The sequence below is a fragment of the Lolium perenne genome, chromosome 2 (assembly GCF_019359855.2).
Source record: "Lolium perenne isolate Kyuss_39 chromosome 2, Kyuss_2.0, whole genome shotgun sequence".
Classification (NCBI taxonomy): Eukaryota; Viridiplantae; Streptophyta; class Magnoliopsida; order Poales; family Poaceae; genus Lolium; species Lolium perenne.
In genome coordinates this window covers 254,174,048-254,189,653 of record NC_067245.2, presented here as the reverse complement: position 1 = coordinate 254,189,653, position 15,606 = coordinate 254,174,048, and the positions used below count along the sequence as shown (strand labels likewise).

The window sequence follows — 15,606 nt, the reverse complement described above, 5'->3', positions numbered from 1 at the left end:
AATCATTGCCTATAAAATATGATCAGAAAACATGTTATTGTTCTGGAAAGAAATGAACCAAGAAGATTTTCTTGTCTAGAATATTTAATATGTTTTAATGTTGAATTATCAAATTAAGCATCACATATGTTGTTCCTTAAATGATTTAAAGTTGATGTTTATTTTGAGAATGTTATGGCTGCAAAATAATTCTGACCAACGTTGTATTATTTCTGCATGTCAACCCCTAATGTTGTTCTATTTCGTGTCATTTCTGCCCAACGGTGTTTGACATAGAATCATAATTTTATGGCATGTCTATTTTATATTCATGCAATTTTACTTATGAATGTCCATGTCAATTTTCAGCTTCCGCTGCGATGCGTTATGATGCTGTCGAGCAGTTGACCGGCAGCAACTTTCCTCGTTGGAAGAACTCCATTGAGCTATGTTTGGCTTTCAACGAGTTTGATTATGCCTTAAGGGAGGATAAGCCCGTGGTGCCAGTTGCTGGTGCTACGGGGTATGATGAACTAAAGAAAACTTATGACTCCAAGATGGAGAAGTGGGACAAATCCAATCACGTTGCAATGCTCGTGATGAATTCTTCCATTTCACCTGAGATTATTGGGGCTCTCCCCAAGAAAGATACTGCTAAGGAATTTATGGAAGCCTTGGAGGAGCAATTCAAAGGCTCTGAAAAGGTTTATGCTCATGAGCTTTTTCACAAGCTACTTGGCAAGTATAAAAATGATGGTGATGTTAGGGGACACATACTGAGAATGATAAATGCTTCAAATAAACTGAAGCACCTAAAGTGTGAGCTCAGTGACAACCTCCTTATCATCATGATCTTGGAGTCCCTCCCTGAAGAGTTCGATCAGTTCAAGATCAACTACAATTCCATGAAGGAGAAGTGGACACTTGCTGAGATATCCCCTCGGATTGTCCAGGAAGAAGAAAGAATGATGAGGCAGAACAAGGATCAGGCTTTTCATGTTGGCTCCTCAAAGAGAAAGCATGACGGGTCAGGCCCTTCAAAATCGCCAAAGAAAACCTTCAAGAAGGAAATACCAAAGTTTAAAGGAAAGGAAAAGGATAATGGACAGTCTTCAGCGCCTACTGATAATGTGTGTTTCTTTTGTAAGAAGGAAGGCCATTACAGGAAGGACTGTCATGAATACCTCAAGTGGATGATGAAGAAAGGTACAGATGAAATCACTTTTGTTGATGAAATATTATATACTGATTTCTCTTGTACATCATGGTGGATTGATTCAGGTGCAACTGCTCACATTGCTAATTCTATGCAGGGATTAAATTTGATCCAAACCATAACAAGCGGGGCAAGACGACTTAGAGTTGCAAATGGAGTTGAAGTTGATGTTGAAGCTGTTGGGTCACTCACCTTGGAGCTCCACACCGGCTTTCACCTTCATTTAAATAATGTTCTTTATGTACCTACTTTAAGTAGGAATTTGATTTCAGTTTCTTGTCTCGATGATAACATGTTTGAGTGCAAGTTTGGTAACAAACAATTTGTTTTAAATTATTGTAATAATGATGTTGGCCTCGGTGTCAGACGAGTCAAACTATATATGTTATCTATGAATGATTATGTTTTGCATGTGAGTAATGTTTCGAATGTTGAGAAGAAATGGAAGGGTACTAGTACTTCTTCGAAATTGTGGCATTGTCGTTTGGGCCACATTTCGAGGGGGAGAATGGAAAGACTTATTAAAAATGATGTACTCCTCCCATTAGACTTCTCCGATGCGGACAAATGTGTTGATTGCATCAAAGGTAAATATGCAAAAACAATTAAGAAAGGAGCGGTAAGAGCCACGAGTGTCCTCGAACTCATACATACTGACATATGCGGACCTCTTAATGTTAAGTCTATAGATGGTTTTGATTCGTTCATCACCTTCACAGACGACTTTTCCCGTTATGGGTACATTTACCCTATACGTGATCGATCGGAAGCTTTGGACAAATTTAAAGTGTTCAAAGCCAAAGTTGAGAACCAACTGAATGAAAAAAATTAAAGTTGTACGATCTGATCGCGGGGGAGAGTATTACGGTAGGCACGCTCCTTATGGGCAAATTCCAGGACCTTTTGCTAAGTTCCTAGCTGAGAATGGAATTGTTGCCCATTATTCAATGCCTGGTGAACCTCAACAAAATGGTGTGGCTGAGCGCCGCAATCGCACGCTTTTGGATATGGTGCGTAGCATGCTCAGTCATGCAAGTTTGCCGGTAAGCCTATGGATGGAGGCATTGAAGACGGCTGCACATATTTTAAATCTTGCTCCCACTAAGTCAGCACCGAACACACCTCACGAGATGTGGACGGGAAGGAAACCGAGCTTGAACTATTTACGTGTGTGGGGCTGTCCTGCTGAAGCTAGAATTTTCAATCCACAACTTAAGAAGTTAGACCCAAAAACGGTTAGTTGTTTCTTCGTCGGATACCCGCACAGGGGAAAGGGATATCGTTTCTATTGCCCCGGTCATACCACTAAGTACGTGGAGACCCGGCAAGCGGTATTTTTTGAGGATAATGAAGTTAATGAAATAAGGAAGATCGATCTTGAGGAAAAGCGGGTGTGTGCTCCATCCCCGATTATCCAAAAGGTCGTTCTACCAATGCAGAGGAGAATCACTTCTAATGTTGAGATTGAACCTCAAAGTTCTGGTCCTCAACCTGATGGTGATCCTGAAACTAATGATACGCAAATCCAGAAGGTGAAGAAAATCACCAGTCGGATAATGAAGAAGATCCTCATAATAATAATGCCCCTCCACCACCATCGCCTGTGAGAAGATCACATCGAGAAAGAAGAAAAGCCATCTCAGATGATTATATCACCTACATGAGTGAGGATGTAGATGATATAGGAAAGGTGGAGGATCCAACCTCATACAAGGAGGCCATTAAGAGTTTGAATTCGTCTAAGTGGCAAATCGCCATGGAAGACGAGTTGAAATCTATGAGCTCAAATGATGTTTGGGACCTAGTAGAAGTTCCTAATGACGCCAAAAGAGTAGGCTGCAAATGGATCTACAAAACTAAGTACGACCCCAAAGGGAACATCGAAAGGTTCAAAGCTAGACTTGTGGCAAAAGGTTTCACACAGAGAGAAGGAATCGATTATAATGAGACTTTCTCTCCTGTGTCATCTAAAGATTCTTTTAGGATCGTCATGGCTCTGGTAGCTCATTTCGACCTAGAATTGCATCAAATGGACGTTAAGACGGCATTTCTAAATGGTGACCTTGATGAAGACGTATACATGACTCAGCCGGAAGGTTTTGTTGTGGAAGGAAAGGAACATTTAGCATGTCGTCTGAAGAAATCCATCTATGGCTTGAAGCAAGCTTCAAGACAGTGGTACCTCAAGTTCGATAAGATTATTAGAACCTTTGGTTTTACTGAAAATGTTAAGGACAACTGCATTTATGTTAAGTTTAAGGGCAGTAGGTTCACAATATTAGTCCTGTATGTGGATGACATATTATTGGCCTGCAGTGATAAGGATATGCTGCACGAGACCAAGAATTTTCTGTCTTCCAATTTTTATATGAAAGATCTCGGTGAAGCTTCATATGTCCTCGGCATTGAGATTCATCGAGATAGGTCTAAAGGTGTGTTGGGACTATCACAAAAGGCATACTTTGAGCGAGTACTAAAGAAATTCAATATGCATAAGTGCTCTGGCTCACCTGCCCCAGTAGTCAGGGGCGATAAGTTTGGAACATTTCAATGTCCGAGGAACCAAATTGAAACTGATCAGATGAAGTCGGTTCCTTATGCTTCAGTTGTCGGAAGCATCATGTATGCACAAGTTTGTACACGCCCTGACTTGGCTTTTATAACCGGGATGCTTGGCAGATTCCAATCAAATCCAGGACTAGACCACTGGAAGGCCGCAAAGAAAGTCTTGCGTTATATGCAAGAGACAAAAGGGTACATGCTTACGTACAGAAGGTCTGATAACCTACAAGTTGTTGGTTATTCAGATTCTGATCATGCCGGTTGTGTGGATAGTAAGAAATCCACGTCAGGTTATGTATTCACACTTGCCGGAGGAGCTATATCGTGGAAAAGCTCCAAACAAACTATAGTTGCTTCATCTACGATGCAAGCAGAGTTTATAGCATGTTATGAGGCCACTGGGCAGGCTGTATGGCTAAAGAATTTCATTCCCGGACTTAAAGTGGTCGACAGCATTTCAAAACCACTTCTATTGTACTGCGATAATGAACCCGCAGTTTTCTATGCGAATAACAACAAGTCAAGTGATGCTGCCAAACACATTGACATTAAGTATCATGTTGTGATGCATAGGATCCAGGATCAAACAACTAAGGTTAAGCATATAAGTACGACTCGTATGCTTGCGGATCCGCTAACGAAAGGCTTACCACCCAGAATTTTTCGTGAGCATGTTGCCGGCATGGGATTACTGGAAGCCTTATGATTCTGGAATAAAGGGACCATAATAAGAACCACTCCCAATAAGTATTATGTTATCCATTTCAAGATAGGCTGGTATGCCATAAGTGTTGAGGTTCAATAGCATTTCATTGGTTGTTGTAACACCTCACTTTGGTTTATCATTCCTATGGAGAATGGGCAAATGATGTTAAACCTAACGATCAAGGGGGAGAATGTTGGTTGATCCACAAAGTTCGACGGTCATTTTCGATTAACGAGAGAAAAGTCAAAACTTAACGTTAAAGGGATGGGCCCACTGACCAACGTCCAGGGCTTGATCTGTACGTGACTTGTTCTCGTATGTAACAAACGCACCCTCGATCGGGTGCCAAAACCAACTCGATGGTTTTGGTCCCCTGTTGCGCCGTGCCATATAAAGGGGAGTACGCGCAGATCGATACCCAGTTAACGATCTAAACATCTACTTCCCCCACATCCCAAAACTCTACCGATCTAGAGTGGCCGTAAGCAACGGAAGATCGGAACCTCGCCGTCTTGTCATGCGAGTGCGATGCGAGTGGCGCCCGGAGGGGATCAGGAGGATCTCCAGATCGTCGTCGACCACAAGTTCGTCATCAACACCGCCACACCAAGCCTGCCTCACGCAGGCGTCGATGGGATCGTCAGTGCCCAGTAATGCAACACATCTACTCTCTCTGTTTATGATCATTAGGTGTTCTAGTGTTTGCTTTTGCGATCTTGTGCTACTCATGCTTTTTAGACCTAACACCATGCACGGGAGGGGGCACATGAATGCGGCGCGCGCGTGACTGCACACTTTGTCACTAGGTCTTCATCCGAGTCCTACTCAAACCATGACCGAGTCATATATTAACGGAAACAGTTTTCTAATGATTACGATGGCACTCAGTCAAGATTGATTTGTTGCACGAATAGTCAGCCATTAGCCACGTGCATGGCCAATCAATCTCTAGTGCATTTTTTTCCCTGACCGACCAAAATAATAGAATAGCCAATGGATTAATTCTTCGTCTCAATGCCATGGTTTTGCCGACACCGAGACAAGAACTACGAGAGATCCTCCTCCTCGAGACGGCAGAGCATCGGCGGTTCGTTCAAGCGCTTCAGCCGCCGCACCTCGGTTTTGCTCGATCTCATGGCGTAGGTGCACGCGGGTTTGCCGTGGGACAGTGGGTGGCATAGGACTCGGGGCTACTCGGGATTGATTGGTAGTGAATATGATATCGGTAAGAGAAAACTGTAATCCTGATTGGGATTATTGCTTTTTCATGCAGCAAACAGCTTCCGGTTTAGTTTGGAGTGAGGGTTTTAAGCTACAAATGAAATGAATCACCTAAAGTTTAAGTCTAAAATAGACTATTTCCTAGTAATAATTATACTAAGAAAAAAAACTGGTCATTGGTGTGGTGGACGATGGCCACGAGAGAGAGCAGCCATCGACCTCCGGTCGTCACTGTGGCTGATGCTTGGACGGCATTACTGCTTGCCAGCGACCGTTTTGACCCGCACTGTGGATTGGATTGGATTGGATGGCCCGTCGCGGCTTCTATGGCGTAATTTCAACGATGCCTGGACTGGCGGCGAGGAGCAGGAGAGCAGCAGCAGCAGGGTTTCTCCGGGGCGCACGCATCGCCGCCTCTGCCGTGCGCGCGCGCGTAGCCACTCGGACTCGACGTCGCACGGCAGCGACACACACCTAGTACACGTTACGTGCATGCACTGGCACTGGCAGTAGAGATCTGCCCGAGATACGTACCCAACCCACGCGTCTGTACCGCCGTCGCTTGCGTCGCCGGCCGTATCGCGCATGCATGGATTGGCACGGTACATGGACGCGTACGAGAACGAAGTGCTCGCTTGGCCCCTCCGTTCCATAAGCTAAGGTGTATTTTTTTTAAAAAAGTTAAAATTATGTAAACTGTAACCAAATTTTAGAAAAGACTATCAATATTTATCATGTCAGCTGTATGTCATTAGGGCAGCATGACCCAAACGGATCGAGTAGATCCGTTTTGATCCACGCGGATATACACACACAAAACCTGACCCGAAGGCCCGACGTAAATGGATCGACAAACGCGAACCGACCAATGTCATGCATGAATTTGTGCCCGGAATACGTCTACGGAACAACCCTGCGTACGCTCTGAACTCATACGCGTGAGACATGTTCTGTTATAAAAGCAACAAGCAAATATTGAAGAACGAAAAGGAAATTGAAACGGAGATACAAGATTTAACGTGAAAAACCCCTCCAACAGAGAGGGGAAAAAACCACAGGCGCCAACGAGCAAATACTTCACTATATCGGGGAGTGTTTACAAACATCGTGGGTTATCTTATAATCAGATAAATCCTAGCCGGGGGCTTACAAGAGGTATATATAGACGGTGACATCGATCCGTACCATGGGGGATGTTCGGGTTGTGGGGGTTCAACCCGCAGCGCCACACATACTTGGGCGACACCAAGTTCTTGCACGGCGAGGACGACGGTGGTGACGATGACGACGACGAGGGGCCGCCAAAGGGGATGGTCGTGAAGCAGGTGGTCGACCTCCCCGTCCAGCCATCTGAGCTGAGCTACGAGAAGTCCCTCGAGTTGGCCATCGCGCAGAGCGAGCTGGAGAAACTAGCCTAGTGGAAGGGCCTTGTCGTTTAGCCATGGCCATGTGAGACGTTTGTCTTCATCAACCCGATCAATGAGGATTAGGCAGCAATGACGCAAACTCTTGTTAACTAGGGTTTATTTCATTTGTATTTTTGTTTTATGTCTTCATTCACTCTTGTAAATTTAGTTTTAATATATTTAATATATTATTAAACAATGGGTTTGACTATTTTGTTTTTGAAATGAACCAGAATTCCAGAAAACTCGAGATGCCTTTGGATACATTTATATTAAGATAGTATCTAGTTCTCCGTAGATTTTTCTATAAGGTTTGATCAAACTTCACATCCTATGATTTCAGAATAAATTCACCTCATTTTACTGTGCGGAGGTACTAGGTAGTACCACGAGTGGCTGCGTCGTCGTGTAGATGTTTCAAGGTCGTTGCTCTGTACTGTGCACTGGCCCGGGCCAGATACGTGCGCGCTGCTGTTGACCTGCTTTGCGTGGCGTATGAATTCCGCATGTGATTTTGCAACTCGCCAGACATACGTGCATGACCTGAGGTGGCATGGAAAAGTACACCATCAAACATCGCGGAGGATGACACGTTGGCGTTGGTCCTGCGTCTAACGCCAAGGTTCCGAATCCCACAAGATCCTAGCAATTGGACCGTTCGCTTGTGCAGGCAAGCTAGCGTGAGCTGTATTTAAGGACTGAACACGACTTCTCTGACAAGGAGAGAGGACTTTGACGGGTTATCCTGCATTTCTGGCAAACGAAATGCACGAGGACATGTACCAAAGGTAAATTCTGGTACTCCTCCGCCACTAAATACTTGTAGCAAATCACATATTTTCTCTAGAGGCTCAACATTTACAATATCTACACTTCAAATTTAAGTAAAATCGGCCAAAACTCAAAAATATTTTCAAAAGTATCAACAATTCAAGCTAAATTGTCATATCCATGAATTGTCATCCTATAAGGTATACTACGTCTGGAAATCGAAATGGTAAAACTTTGCGCCATGTTTTTGGTAGCTGTTTCACAAAATCTCACATTTTGCTATCACTTTGCACTCATAAAATAAAAATAAATCATCTTATTTATGAAAAGAAGACGGAAACTCTATCTGCAATATTGTTTTTATAACAAGATATACATCCGTGTCAAAATTGGGGTGATTGCCACTAAGTTTGGAATGAACTTCACAATCAACATGTTCACTTGGGTACAAACTCAAGCTAACTCATACTATCTCTAATCGCTTTTAATTAACGCCGCACCATGTCTAGCTACGTACATGTGGTGAACTAACCCCACGTCAATTAAAATCGATTGAAGGGAGTACATTATATAACTTTGTGAAACATTTTCTTTTCAAACCACCGTATGACTAGTTTGTTATTTTTCCTAGCAACTATATTGCATCCAATGACTCCATGCACAAGTTTTTCTATTCTTTTATTTTTTGAACTAAATATGGTTGAATTCAAATTTGGTTCAAAACTGCTAGCCTTGTCATTCGTACAAGGGGATAAAAATTTGAAGTTTGGTCATGACGTATTGCATCCTACCATGATACCACAAACATATTTTCTCTCAAAATTTAGGATCAACATTTAGAGTATCGCAGTTCAAATTTGAATGAAATTAGCCAAAACTTATAAGTAAATTAAAATGTAGTTGCATTTCAAATAAAATTATCATATCTCACTATTGGCCATCATATCTGGTCTACTGCATGTGAAAGTTGAAAGAATACATTATTTTTGGTAGTTGCTTTCACACTGATAAAAGAATGTAAAGTTATTTTTATGAAACAAAGATGGAAAATGTATTTAGCATCGAGTTTCATCTTTGTTTCATAAATATTGTGGTGATTATCACTACATTTACAGTGGATTCTACAGTCAACATGGTTATTTGGGTAGAAAACCAAGACAACTCACACATGGTATTTTTTTTTGTTAATGTTTTTCAAATCACCATACGGCTAGTTTATTATTTTTCTTAGCAATTATATCGAATGCAATGACTACATGCGTAAGTATTTCTTTTTTTTTATATTCTAACTTCCTTTCGTTGCATTCACATTTTTTAAAAAAACTTGTTGATCCTGTCATTCATACCCGGGCTGAAACTTTGATAATTTAACCATGCATGTGTATTGATTTAGGTTACAAGTCCAGTCGGTAGATCCTTCTTGATGGTCATGAGTCATGACACGGTGTTAGCTGGGGCCGGATCCGTGTGGTTAGCCCTGCTGCGACGTCCCGTGCAGAAAACGGTTGTTAGGCAACCGTAGGATTCGATGAACCATTGGAACAAGAGGACATGATCCCATGGGTCTCGCGATCTTTGCGCAGATATGGCGCATCTGGCATTGGATCCATGAACTGGTACGGGGTAGCGCGTTATGTTGGTGCGCAATCGTTGCTGGCCCACCTGAGCCAGAGCCATGCCTTGTTAGCTCATGCTATACACGTACGCCTGGTGCTTATTGGTTCTGTCGAATTTTCTCTCGATCGAACATTCATGGAATCATGGTCATGGTCACCCTGATGTTGGACGGCCACGTTATTTTGATCCCGGTCGTCGTCACTGATCGTGACAATATAGGCCCACCGCCAATCAGATGGTCGCTTTTGGATTGCAGCACAATCTTCTCCGGTCCGTCACTCTCAGTGTCTCGCTCCTGCAAGTTGCAATACATAAATCTCGGGTTCTTGGCTTATTACAGTGTAAAGCGAGCTTACTTGGCATGGCAATATTCCGAGCATATGCTCCGAGTGGCCAGCAAAGGAGCTAGAGTGCAAGATAACTTATGTAGAATTGGTTGTTCCAGGAAAAAAAAAAGGCCGGAAATGAGTGAGGAAACTGTAACCTAACCTCCTGGGTCGCCTTACAGGCGACTCTGGAGGCCTCCACGCCGCCACCTCTCGGGCTCCTCGATCCGCCGTCCTGTCCACCCTATCGTCGCCGGAGGAGGCTGCCTATCGACGGACGGCGGATGTGAGGTGCCCAATAATCCTTTTTTCTCCTTTTTCGCTGGTTCTAGATGTCATGTTCCCGTCCTCTCGTCACCACCGATCTGGCTGCCCCTGATGTGGTTGCATCCGGCCACTCCTCAAAGGACGGTGGCGATGCGCGCGCTGCTATCGGACTGCCGCTAGCCGGCATAAGAGCATCTCTAGCAGAGCCCGTAAAAGGCCCAAAACCGAAAAATAACCGCCAGTTTACGGGTTCGGGCCAAAAATGGCGCCGATCAGTGACCGTAAACGAGCCAAAACTGAAAATATTTTTTCGGGCTGCGTTCGGTTCGCTCCGTCGGCCTGTATTTGTACGGGCCGACGGAGCGAACCGAACGCAGCCCGAACACAATCCCTACTTTGCGCGCGATGGAACTTTCAGCTCCTCCCAACCACCGCCACCGTCGCCGATCTGTGTGCCCTCTCCTTCCTCTGCGCCGCCACCCTACGATTTGTCCCCGATGAGTCTCGAATCGACCCCGCCGGCCGCCGTTGCTACCTCGCAGGCGCCACCACCCTCTCCCGTGGTCGCCGGAGCTTCCGCCGCTCCACCAACCACCCCGGCGACCCCTGCCACCCCTGCGACCCCCGCGGAGGTAGCAACGACGGTCTCGGTGACGAGCGAGGTGAAGTAGCGGCGCGCGGGAACCCATGTGGTCCCGCAATCCGGTGCCGCCGCGGCCACCGGTGATGTCTCGGCGGTGGCAACAAAGGCGAAGGCAGCCCGTGCGAGACCGAAGAATTCGGGTCCGAAAAGGACGAAAGTGAAGGCATGGACGACCCGTGGCGCCCCGCCTCCGTTACCCTCCCCAACGCCGCCGCCGCCACCGGAAGCCACCGCGAACGTCGCCCATGAGGTGCTCGACGAGGGGTCAACAAGGTACACATCAACTCTTCCTCCATTTTTTTTGATTGCGAGTAGATACTGAGGCCTCGTCCGATTAGTAACGAGAACGCCTCGTACATGGAGATGTTGGAGGAGGTGAACATTAACCCACTCCCTCCGTTCGGAGAGGAGAACGTCGGTGGTGACGAATTGGAAGAAGGGGAAGAAGGAGACGAAGGGGACGAAGTGGAAGATGAAGGGGACGAGGGTGTGGTGGAGGTCTCGGTCGACGGAAATAGGAAGAAGAGGCGGGCCAACAACTACACGGAGATTGAAGACGCCACCTTGTGCCGAGCTTGGGCCTCCGTGGGGATGGATGCTGTCTCCGGCACCGATCAAACAGGGAAGCGATACTGACAACGCATTGAGGACAAGTTCCATAAGCTTGTGCCGCGCGTTCGCCATCCTGTCGATCGCACGTACCGATCCCTCCAAGGTCGTTGGGATGCGATCAAACCGGCCTGCAGCCGGTGGGCAGCAGCAATGGACCAGGGGTTGTCCAATCCTCCTAGCGGCGCAACTATCGACGAATATGTGAGTGCATATTTGGTTTATACAATTGTAGTTTAGCTTTGGTGACATATTGACGATTTCGTGGTTGCTTTTGCAAATGTAGGACCGCATTGCCGATGCGAGGTACAGAGACATGGCCGGCAGCAAGGGCAAGAGCTTCAGCATGCGCCATTGTTTTGATGTGCTTCAGCACCTCCCCAAGTGGAAATTGAGGGATGAAGAAGTAGCACCGAAGAAAGCTGCAATGGTTGCACTCGACGACACCGAGGACGAGAAGGAGGGCCGGAACACTGACAAGCCAGAGGAGAACAAGAAGGCGAAGGAAAGGCTCAGACTCGAGGGGGAGGCTGCATTGTTGAGGGACAAGTTTTATCAAATGATGAAGTCGAAAGAGGTGATAGCGTCCAAGACTTTGGAGACCAAGCTTGTCATCATCGAGACGAAGAAGGAGGTGAGCCTTGCAAAGTTTGAAGCCAGCCGAGAGGAAGCAAGGAACAAGGCCAAGTTGAAGGAGATGAGGATCAATGTGAAGAAGGCCAAAGCAATAAAGCAACTATTGGCCGAAGGGAGATCATGATGATGAATACCAAGGAGATGAATGAGCTACAACTGGAGTGGTGGAAGGAGACCTCGGCGAAGATCACGGCAAGACGAAGACTAGCTCGTCAAGAGGCAACTGCTGGTGGCGATGTGACTCCAGGAGGTGGTGGCTGAAAGTATAGAGATGGTAAACCTAGAGGGGGGGTGAATAGGTTTCTACAAATTTTAATTCTTTCTTTGCAATATTAGGCTTTGCGGAATATAAAGATGAGCCTAATGCAAACTAGGTGAAGCAACCTATATGAGGATACAACTAACTCAAGCACGAAGGCTCTCACAGGCAGTTAAATCACAAGTAAGGAGTTCGGTTAGAGATAACCGATAGCACGCGGAGACGAGGATGTATTCCCGTGTTCCCTTGCTTTGCAACAAGGTACGTCATGTTTGGAGGAGTGGAGGTCCCACGAAGGATTCCCCGCGCCACGAAGGCTCACCCTATTCTCCGGAGCCTATCCCACGAAGGAATAGCTCACTCACTTGTGGTAGACTTTGAGGTAGCCTCCAAACCTTCACAATCTTGCCCGGAGCAAATCCACAGCCCGGATGCTTCCGGACTCCTCTTGCCTACCTAGGATTTCCAAGGAACCCTAGGAAGCAAGCTTCTCAATGAATACAAGGGGGAATGAGATTTGGCTTGGTAGAACGGTAGATCGGGTCCTCCTCTAATGATTCCCCGGAGGGATTTGAGTTTGGGTGGAGGAGGAGGGAGATCTGAGGCTTTTGGTGTTTCTAGCAATGGAGTAAGAGAGAGAGAGCTCAAGAACAGCTTGTAGTGTAGTGCCTAACTGTTCAGAGGTAGGCACTACTAGGAAAAGGCTTACCGCCGGCACATTGAAAAGGCTTACCGCCGGCATTTTCGTATTCGCCGGCGATCACCTCGCCGGTGGTAAGCCCTTACCGCCGGCACATTGCAAACCGCCGGGGGTAACCCAGATTACCGCCGGCACCTCAGCCAACTCGCCGGGGGTATTATTTACCGCCGGCACTTTCCAATTCGCCAGGGGTATTGAGTTACCGCCGGCAAAACAGCCCTATGTGCCAGCGGTATGTATTTTAGGATTTAAAAAAAAAAAAGACGTTTTACCAGTTTGCTCTATGCGGTGCCAACAATGTAAAATGTACTGTGTGATCATTTTGAGACAATGGAATCAATTGTCATCTGGTCAAGGTACTAAAGGTAGTAAGAAATATACTGGACATGAAGAGTGTCAAATTAAGATCTCGGTCTTCAGAAGTACATCCAGGGCTCAGGTTTTTGTTGACTATTGAAGTACACCCAGTTCATACAAGAGAAACAAAAGACTGAAGCAACAGATCAAAAACGACAAAAAAACCTTCCTTCTAAAAGCAATAGAGCTGAAGTACAGAGAAAATTGCTACTACTACTACTTCAGCAATACTCTTGCACGATTAAGCAATGGATCAAGCAAAATACTAATAGCCTTGCAAATACTCTTTGTGTTGATGCTCCAGATGTCTGCAGAGATGACCAAGAAAAAATAAATCATTAGGGAAGTCAGAGAGAGTGTGTGGTTAGGAAGTATAGGGATATCTCTTAACTTTTGACAGTAAACTAAAATCTAGAGTAGAAATAGAACTGTAGATGATGAAGAATACATAATTTCAAGGAAATTAAAACTGCCATGAGAACACATCTGGCAAGTATCAAAAGCTAAGTATTTCCTGCTATGTCCAAAAAAAATAAAGCCAGGCAATTTTCCAGCATCAAATCCACCCAAATAATTCCAATCAGTGCAAGATAGTGCCAGATAATTAAGAACAAAGTTTAAAGTTCTAATCAGGTCCGTCGAAAAGGAAATGGACTATGCATGCTGCTAATTTTACACGTACTGATCTAGTATACAAATGTGACAGAAGCAGATGGGTTTGATGGCCAGATGCTATGGCGAAGCTTTCAAACTATACTGATTGCTTTTGGACCGAACCAACGTGCCATGAACCTAATTAATTTTGCACATGACGCTCAAAGTTCAGACCGAACCTACACATCTTCGTCTCTCTGGACGTATATCTACCTCACACAAACGGGCACCCAACAAACTCCCTACTGATCTGAACTTGTTAGCATAGCAAATATAACTACAAGTCAAGCGTTTGAACCAGTGAGATCATGTTATGCTTCAAATATGGTAGCAACAGCAGAAGTACAAAATACACCAAGTACACTAGGGTCGACACAAGCAAGCAAAGAATAAGAGGAGTTGGCATGAAAGGCCAAGCATCAGGTTACCAACCAATAAGCCGTACTCATTTATATCGATCAGATCGGGAGCTGAACAAGTAATCAACAGGGACTGAACTAGGACACACAAACCAGCAGATCAACGACACAATCAGTACCAATCTACCATAGGCACCTAGATGCACACATGACCAGTTTCACTACCATCAAAAGTGCAAGGGAGAGAGCAGAGGAGAAACGAGGAACTACCTTAGTCGAAGCAGAGGAGGGAGACAGCCGAGGCAGGGCACGGTCAGCCTAGGCAGCAGCAGCAGCATCACCACGCCACAGTCACCACCACGCAGCCGAGGCAGTAGGGTTGGGGCTCGAGGTTGAAGGAGAGGGCATCGGGGTGGCGCAGCCGAAGCACCATAGGGTGAGGTCAACGGACAGGAGTCGTGGGAGCAGCGCCCATAGCAGAATCGTAGGTGGTGGGGATCTGGGGATCTGGCTTGGCGCCGCGGCGGTGGGGATCTGGGGATCTGGCTTGGCGGCGGTGGGGATTTGGGGATCTGGCTTGGTGGCGGTGGAGATGTGGCTTGGCGGCGGTGGGGATCTGGCAAAGACGACCGTGGCCGAGCTTGGTCGCAGGTGGAGGCGTCGGCGATGGCCGGCGACGGCCGGAGCCATGGCTGGCAGCAGAGACGCGCCGCAGGCGCGCGTGTGCGTCGAGAGAGCGGCGAGCAGTGCTAGGGATTTGGAGGAGGATGCGACGACAGAGCAGAGACATCACATGGCGGCACTAATTGCGGCTTGTGGCAGCCGAGAGCAATGGCGGCGGCGCGGGCTCGCGACAGCATGAGCGAAGGAATGGGGAGAGAGAGCCTCCTCGCGAGGAGGTGGGAGACGATGCGAGGATAAGGTTGGGAGGAGCGGGGTGGGGTGGGTCGCACAAACCAACTAATGGGCCAGATTACCGCCGGCGCCTACAGATGCGATTGCCAGCGGTAAGGCCCATTATCGCCGGCACCTACGGTTCACAAACGCCGGCGGTAAGTGAAGGCTGGGTGGCCCACCCTGGCACGGCTTACCCCCGGCATCTTCGGTTCGTGTTCGCCGGCGGTAGAGCCCAGTACCCCCGGCGCTTTTGGGCCCAAATCGCCGGCGGTAGGGTTAGGCCCCCTGGAAGGCATTACCGCCGGCATCTTCAAATCGTATTTGCCGGCGGTAAGGAGTGCGGCTATAAGCCTTTTCCTAGTAGTGAGGAGAAGACCTATTTATAGTGTTCTTCGAAATACGGCCGTTGGTCACTTGCCAC

The 15,606-nt window shown here is 46.5% G+C and overlaps 1 protein-coding gene and 1 long non-coding RNA gene across 2 annotated transcripts; one reads left to right on the top strand and one right to left on the bottom strand.

Annotated features, from left to right (window-relative positions):
* The first annotated feature begins 352 nt into the window (after window positions 1-352).
* On the top strand, window positions 353-1,560 carry LOC127335642 (uncharacterized). Its single transcript, XM_051362365.2, has 2 exons — window positions 353-1,185; window positions 1,293-1,560. Exons 1-2 carry the CDS (start codon window positions 360-362, stop codon window positions 1,337-1,339), a joined length of 873 nt encoding a protein of 290 aa, XP_051218325.1. The 5' UTR covers window positions 353-359; the 3' UTR covers window positions 1,340-1,560.
* An 11,739-nt stretch (window positions 1,561-13,299) lies between these two features.
* Window positions 13,300-15,168, bottom strand: LOC127335643 (uncharacterized). Its single transcript, XR_007872911.2, has 2 exons — window positions 14,559-15,168; window positions 13,300-13,583 (listed from the first exon to the last, which is right to left on the bottom strand). It is a non-coding gene; the product is annotated as an uncharacterized lncRNA (long non-coding RNA).
* Window positions 15,169-15,606: the final 438 nt, after the last annotated feature.

What these genes read in the sequence shown, in the direction of transcription:
- LOC127335642 (XM_051362365.2), top strand. Translation starts at nt 360, where the DNA reads ATGCGTTATGATGCTGTCGAGCAGTTGACCGGCAGCAACTTTCCTCGT. An exon ending in CAAGTGGATGATGAAGAAAG is followed by an intron (nt 1,186 to 1,292) that starts GTACAGATGAAA and finishes AATTCTATGCAG; the next exon opens with GGATTAAATTTGATCCAAAC.